The sequence below is a fragment of the Hemibagrus wyckioides genome, linkage group LG14 (genome assembly GCF_019097595.1).
Source record: "Hemibagrus wyckioides isolate EC202008001 linkage group LG14, SWU_Hwy_1.0, whole genome shotgun sequence".
In the NCBI taxonomy this organism is placed as follows: Eukaryota; Metazoa; Chordata; class Actinopteri; order Siluriformes; family Bagridae; genus Hemibagrus; species Hemibagrus wyckioides.
In genome coordinates, this window is record NC_080723.1 from 24,054,892 (window position 1) to 24,062,899 (window position 8,008).

Consider the following 8,008-nt stretch of genomic DNA (forward strand, 5'->3'; position numbering starts at 1 on the left):
ACGAAATGAATTTTGTATTCATAAAAACACACTTACTTTTTATGATGAGTTTGGAGCCGCCACCGAAAGTGTACCACAGTGATACATTCTAATGAAACCGCCATACAAAAACCTCCATCACACTGCAGTGCACACACACACACACACACACACACTTTGCATTAGCAGCTCATGCTTCAGTGCTCTGTGAGTGTTTATAGCCCTGTGACTTTATCACTTCATGACTGAGAGCTGCTGCTCAGCAACTTCACCCACAGCAACCATGACTCTGATCAGCGTCTTCATCTGTACACTGGTCCTCTGGACTCAAGGTGAGAGTTTAACATTAGCACACCTTATACTTATTCTACTTATAAAAATATTAAAAAAAAAAAAATAAATAAATAATATATATATATATATATATATATATATATAAAACTTATAAAATTGCAATTGTTTCTCTTTAGCATCCAGAGGTCAGGGGACTGTGACTCAGACTCCTACATTGCAAACTGTTGCTCCAGGAAACACAGTGACCATCGGCTGTAGAACCAGTGAGAATGTGGATAGTGGTACCAGTCTATTCTGGTATCTGCAAAAGCCTGGAGAAGCTCCTAAACTCCTGATATCTGAGGCTACACAGTTAAGATCAGGTATTCCAGATCGCTTCAGCGGCAGTGGATTTAATACTGACTTCACTCTGACCATCAGTGGAGTCCAGACTGAAGATGCAGGACATTACTACTGTAAGGCTGAACACCGGGTCAGCGGCTGGGTGTTACACAGTGTTAGAGCATCATACAAAAACCTCAGTCAGTGAGAGTGCAGAGAAGTACTGCTGCAGCTGGGAGCAAGTGCAGGTGCTCAGGGACACACTGTGGTCGACTGATAAAGTCATACTGACATATGACTTGTGTGAGGAAGCAGTGACATTAAACACACTGACTAGCACTGTTCCTCTTTCTGCTGTTGTTAGTGTCAAGTGTGTCGTAAATCTAAAACTATATAATAATTCAACATAATTCCTATCTTTTTTTTTTTAAATAAAGGCTGGATTATACAGTGAGATGTAGAGCATAGTGACACATGGTCCAGTATTTAACATTCAATCAAAAAACTGTAACACGTTTCGCCACAAGGCCTGGAGTGATTTCAGCATGTTTGGATGGTTTTTATCTGAGAAAAAGCCTCTGTAAAACCACCCTATCCCACAGCTGAGGCATCACATGGACACAGGAAGTGATCAGTCCTGTTCTTGGTGATGTCACTGTGGTGCCCCATTTTCTCCACTTGTTGATAATGACCTTCCCAGTGTTCCATGGTACATCTAATGTTTGGTCCTAAAGCAATTAACCATTTTTACAATGCTTTACTGTATAGAGTATACAGTATTCCCCATGCTAGGGACCAAATTAATGATGACAAGAGAACAAAAACAGAGCCAACTCATTTGTATTTGTATTATGTAATCTGTAGGAAGCTTCCAGATATGACATGTAAATGTGTGCGACAACCAATTATTAGGACTGAACCAATTATTAAATAATACAAGAAAACCACATGACGAATGTAAAGCAGTTAGTTTTCCCAGAAAAGGATATCAGAAAGGGTACTGCTACTACTTACCAACATCCTAACATCCTAGTTTACCAAAACCCTCTACGCCCATGATTCCACCAGATCTGTAAGTTTACCTTTGAGAAAAGGCATGACTAAACAAATATGTATTTAGGCTAGACTTAAACACTGGGACTGATGACAAGGACATGAATGACTGACTTGCTCAAGCTTTAGAGACATATTAGAACTGGAATACAGCTTTTGCCTTTTGTTTTATTAAGATTTCATTCAAGCAGGAAAAATCATAGTTTACTTGAATCAGCCCTTTCTGAAAAAAGATTTGATAAACATTTGATAAGTCAAAAGTTAAATATTTGCAAAGAAATATTGCTTCTGGCTTATACAAGTTAAATCACTGAAATGGGTGGTTTGGGTTGTTTAGATGCTTGTATCATATTTGGCTAGTGTTTATTAGTTTACATATTCACATTTGACATGAACTTATAATTCTCATTTGACAAGAACTCATAATTTTTGAGTACATTGCTGTTTGATATCAGTGTGTGTCAGAGTGTGTCAAATGGATTTCTATCGCTACATAGAGATTAGATTCAGCTAAACTGGATGACATTGTGTCTCTTACTGCTGTAAATAAAAAAAAAGTTAAAGCAATAAGGCCTTTCTGGTCATATGCATTGCCATAGTAATGGTCACACTATCACAAATGTGACCTCAAAAGGATTCTGTTTTGGATTCGTAAATTTTTTTTTTTTTACAAACTTACAAAATTTAGCATGTATCATCTACAGAGGGAGAGAGGATTGTGACCAAATGTCTCTGTTGTCCAATGAATTCCATTGCAAAGATGCCACAACAGGGAATGAGCCATATGCTAGCGATGCTTGGTTGGAATCATGCCAAATTTGGTGGGGGACCTAGTTACATGAAATTTGGCCACACTGGGGCATTACATGCCTATAACTGGAACCAAAGCAGATGTTTCAAACAAATTTATTGCATCATCACAGTAAAGGACCTTAGCTGGAAAAAGCATGAAACCTGTGTGTCAACCATTTTGTTTTCCAACCATCTTGGAATATTTTTTTTAAGCTTTTGGCAGACCATAGAAGCCCTTGGTGATGTTGATGGAATCTGGTACTCTCATAGAGCACAGTCCAAATATGCCCCAAATTTGGAGTCAATTAATCAGTCCCTATAGCGCCACCAATGGGCCAAATTTCAGAGTACATTTTTGCTTATAACTTCTGAAACTTTTGTCCTAGAGTTGTGACCATTTTCTTTCTGAGTTCTTGGGTAATGATGATCTAAATTTACCCTTTGGCATTAAACTGTGCTGTATTGGATTTTCAGCCATTTTGATTTTTTCACAAATAGTCCTAGACCATTAATTCTGTCACCACCAATTTAGTATGAATCATCTACAGAGCACTTAGTCATATCTCAGGAGTGTCTTGTTGGAGTAATGCCAAACTTGGTATGCTTTAGCAACCATGGATATTCACCAAGTTGCATGAAATTTGGCCACTTGGTGGCACTATACCTTAAAAAACGTTCAACCCATGGTATTCTGGCACCAAAGCAGATATTTCAACTAAATTTCTTATGCTTCATTAGAGTTAAGGATCCTCTCTCAGAATTCATGAAATCACATCAGCCATTTTGTGTTGCAAGTTTGTTGAAATTTGGCCATTTTAGGCCAAATAGCCTTTATTTGTCACATATATATTACAGCGCAATGAAATTTTTTCTTCACATATCCCATTCTTGGAGGTTGGGGGTCAGAATGCAGGGTCAGCCATGATACAGTGCCCCTGGAGCAGAGAGGGTTAAGGGCCTTGCCCAAGGGCCCAACAGTGGCAACTTGATCTTCTGGTCAACGACCCAGAGCCTTAACCGCTTGAGCTACCACCGCCACCAAAAACCGCTGCCTGTACTTGAAAAGAGGTTTAAACACCTATGTGTCCATGATCCAAAAGATGTCACACAGTTCTAGGCTATTGTCTTGCACCAGGGGCAAACAATACATGCCTACCAGGAGCAGCTGGCTGCCCTGCAAGCAGCTAATGCAGAACCAGCAGGCCCCACAAGCTCCACAGGACCCAAATCACTTACTCATTGACTGTTGGCCATTCCTCAGGAATACAGTAATACCTTGACTTACGAGTTTAACTGGTTCTGTGTCCGAGCTCGTAACTCAATTTGCTCGTATATCAAATCAAATTTCTCCATTAAAATGAATTGAAATGCTATTAATCCGTTCCAGCCCCCCAAAAGCCCCCCAATTTTTTTTGTTACATGTTTTTTTTAAATAAGAAAAATGTACTTTATAAATAACAAATAATGTAGAAAACAATAATAATACATAATAAAAGAGAATTTAAAGAAATAAACTGGTTTTATTAAAAGTGTATTTACGTTGAAGATCAGACAAAGATGCTAGCGGAGGTGGGAGGAGATTGGCGGAGGAGGGGGGCGGAGTTTTTCATTTCGTGCTCTATCTATAACTTAACTTACTCGCTACACACTTAATGCTACAATTAATTGCTAAATTTAACTTACACACTATGCTACACCTTATTACTAAACTTAATTGCTACTTTTTATTTATTTATTTATTTTTTTCACTTCACTTAATCATCTTCTTCACCGACTTTTGCCTTTTTCTCAAATTAACTAAATTAATTTTCAATTCATAGCTTCACCAAAACAAGATCAAGGATTTGGAATGGTCCAGCCAGAGTCTAAAGATCTAAATCCAGTTGAAAATCTATGGGGTTACGTGTAGAAGGCTGTACACAGGAGATGACAGAGTTAGAATGATTTTGCAAGGCAGAATGGTGAAATATTGCAAAATATCCCAAGATTGAATCCTGTGATAAAATCTAAAGGTACTTCAACTAATTCTAATCTACTATTATACATTTTTTGTACATCTACTATTGTACAACCTGTAACATTCCCCCACGGTACAAGGAAGCAGTGAGGTGTAGCTGAGATTTGCATTAACAAGGCTAAATAATTCTTTCTCCCAGAATAGAACAGAAATTTCACCAGATGTTCAACTTCCTTCAGTCAAAATCAATGAAGCAGAACACACAGCACTGAATCTACAGGAGGATCCATTCTCTCATCACACTGACCAACACTATAACTCTAATAAAAGAATAGACAATGTCCCAAACTCAGCTTTATTTCAGCAAAAATACAGGAAGAGCAACAGGACAGTGAACAGAGTAAAGACAGAAATGTCAGCATTATGTAGAATTTAAACTCTATTGCAGATGCAGATGATAAGCAGATTTATGTTAAACTCAATCTTCACTAGCCATCACACTGACCCTTTCTGAAGATGACTGGATGATTGATGTTGTTATGGGAGACCTTACAGATAAACTCCTCCCCATTTCCCCACTGGTCTTTGCTAAGGGTCAGGGTGCTGCTGCGACTGTAACGGCCGCTCTTCTCTTCTTCTGCACTGGTCAGAACCCCATCCTTCACCTCTGAGCCGTCCACGGTCCAGCTCACTAGCGCCCCCTGTGGAGAGTAGCCAGACAGCAGGCAGAGCAGCGAGGCCGATCCCTCAGACAGCTGCAGAGATGAGGGAGGGAGCAGAGACACGGAGGGAGGTGTGGGACCGGCTGGAGAGGAGAAACAAAACCAGACAAAATAATTATATAAAATATTAATTGCTTTAGACCGTGAGAAAAGGAGTTACAGTGCAATTATACATGCACTCAATAATCCATTTTCTGAATCTAAAACTGTTCCAATGCTGAAAAGGTCAGTGTGTGTAATCTGTAAATGTTCTGGACTCCAACAGAGATAAAACTGGAACCTCTGCAGCAGCACAAGTGTGTTCCAGAAGTAGGAGAACATTTCCTAGTTACTCTTTACATCATGGAGCATCATAAGACCTTTATTAAACTTTTTCTGGAGCTGATTCTCAGTAATGTAATTGTATTAAAATAAAATACTAAGGAAAGAAAGAATGTACTCTTACAGTGTAATTAATCTGATTTTTAACACTTTAACCAGAACAGCAAATATTAACGAGCTGAATACATTAAGATTTTAACAAAATCTGCAGAATTTTAAATGAGCACCAAGAAGAACTTTGTAAAGTAAAACTGTTTAGTTTCTGTATATTTACTGAATGTTCATGAACATTTATTATGGATACTTGACAAAAAAGCATCAAGCATTAAAATCTGTGTTAATTATAATTCATAGTTTCTCTAAAATTTATTAACGTATCAAATAACTGTAAAAACACTTTTACTTACTGTTCACGATGAGTTTGGAGCCGCCACCGAAAGTGTACCACAGTGATACATTCTAATGAAACCACCATACAAAAACCTCCATCACACTGCAGTGCACACACACTCACATACACACACTCACATACACACAGAGAAACACACACACACACACACACACACACTCACACACACTTTGCATTAGCAGCTCATGCTTCAGTGCTCTGTGAGTGTTTATAGCCCTGTGACTTTATCACTTCATGACTGAGAGCTGCTGCTCAGCAACTTCACCCACAGCAACCATGACTCTGATCAGCGTCTTCATCTGTACACTGGTCCTCTGGACTCAAGGTGAGAGTTTAACATCAACTCACAGCCTCACACACTTCATTTCATACTAATTCTACAACACAATTTATGTTGCTCTTCAGGATCCAGAGGTCAGGGGACTGTGACTCAGACTCCTTCAGTGCAAACTGTTTCTCCTGGAAACACAGTGACCATCAACTGTAGATTCAGCACTGCTGTTTATCACGACTGTGGGCCCTCTGGTGTATCATATGACTGTCTAGCCTGGTACCTACAGAAACCTGGAGAAGCTCCTAAACTCCTAGTGCGCTATGTGAGTCACCTGTTCTCAGGGACTCCAGCTCGTTTCAGTGGCAGTGGATCTAAGACTGACTTCACTCTGACCATCAGTGGAGTCCAGGCTGAAGATTCAGGAGATTACTATTGTCAGAGTAGACATAAGATCAGTGAGAGCAATGTGTACACACAGTGTTACAGCGCCGTACAAAAACCTCATCACAGAGAAGCACTGCTGCAGCTGGGAAAGACTGCAGGTGCTGAGCACAGGAGAAAACACACCACACTAACACACACACACACACACACACACACACACACCAGTGAGAGGGGTCTACATTTCCCAGCTGTGGATCATTATTTTAAGTAACATATTGACCGTGGATCTGAGAAAGAATTTCATCTTAAACTGACTGAGGTCCAGTTATCCACACACAGTGACACTCAGCTGAACATCAACTACACATCATTACAAAGTCCTTTTCTCTTTTTGGGGAATTTTTGCTCACTAGGGAAAAAGGTTCCTCACAGATTTCTCGGTCAGTTTGTAGTTCTGCTTTTCTGAAGAGGTTCGAGGAACAAGCAAGACAGCTTGAGTTAAAGCAGCAGCAGCCAAACTTACTCAGCTGATACGACTGTAAAAATGTTGTTGTTGGTAACACACACACACACACACACACACATTCTTACAAAGCAGCTTTACAGAAAGGAAATGAATTCAGAATATAGATTTTAAATACATAAATTTTCCCTAATGAGGGAGTCAGAGGTGACGGTGGTGAGGATATTGTCCATGAGACGTTATGAGGAAGGAACACTGAGAGGAACCAGACTTAAAGGAACCCCATCCTCATCTGAGTGACACCTGAGACTGTGATTATAAATCATTACTCTTGTAGAACTGTGGACTATATGATCAGAAACTGCAGCTGTGTAACCAGGAGATTCATTCTAGTTTAAATATGAAGTCTGTCATGTTAAAGGTATCAGATGTAAATGAATGCAAACTTGAGCCCATAACCTACAAAACATAAAGGTTCAGGTCAAAACCAGAAAACTGTTATAGCTAGGATTAATGGATACATGAACAGGGACTAGAAATGTGTGAACTAGGACTAATAATGTATGGGATCTAGAAATCAGGGACTAACTGGAACTAGGATTAGGACATGAACTGGTAGTTTAGTGGTTAATCTGTTAGACTACTGATTAGAAGGTTGTGAGTTTGAAGCCCAGGTTCACCAAGCTGCCGCTGCTGGGCCCCTGAGTAAGTCCCTTATCTCCCAGTTGCATAAAATGAGATAAGTTATAAGTCGCTCTGGATAAGGGCAAATGTAAATAAGGAAAAAGTATTCAGAATGAAGAAGATAAAAGACTAAGGAATGATTAGGATTTAGACAAGAATAAAAGAATGAAGTATAGAACTCAGTGAAGCTAAACTGTAATGCTACAGCACACAGAGACATTCTGTACAACTGTGTACTATAGATAATATACTATTTCTTTATTATAGATTTGTGGTAACAGTTTGGGGAAGAAACTTATGTGGATGTGAAGGTCAAGTGTCCACATACATTTGGGCACATAGTGTACAAAAGGTA

At 39.2% G+C, this 8,008-nt stretch overlaps 1 long non-coding RNA gene and 2 gene segments (V, D, J or C); 2 read left to right on the forward strand and 1 right to left on the reverse strand.

The window, feature by feature from the left end:
• The first annotated feature begins 220 nt into the window (after positions 1–220).
• LOC131364917 (immunoglobulin kappa variable 6D-21-like) lies at positions 221–2,175 on the forward strand. The segment is given in 2 exon segments: positions 221–311; positions 450–2,175. Coding segments are annotated over 2 exon segments (444 nt in total).
• A 2,562-nt stretch (positions 2,176–4,737) lies between these two features.
• On the reverse strand, positions 4,738–6,137 carry LOC131364918 (uncharacterized). Its single transcript, XR_009206541.1, has 2 exons — positions 5,847–6,137; positions 4,738–5,201 (listed from the first exon to the last, which is right to left on the reverse strand). It is a non-coding gene; the product is annotated as an uncharacterized LOC131364918 (long non-coding RNA).
• Positions 6,053–7,855, forward strand: LOC131364916 (immunoglobulin kappa variable 6-21-like). The segment is given in 2 exon segments: positions 6,053–6,173; positions 6,254–7,855. Coding segments are annotated over 2 exon segments (615 nt in total).
• The last annotated feature ends 153 nt before the right edge of the window (positions 7,856–8,008 follow it).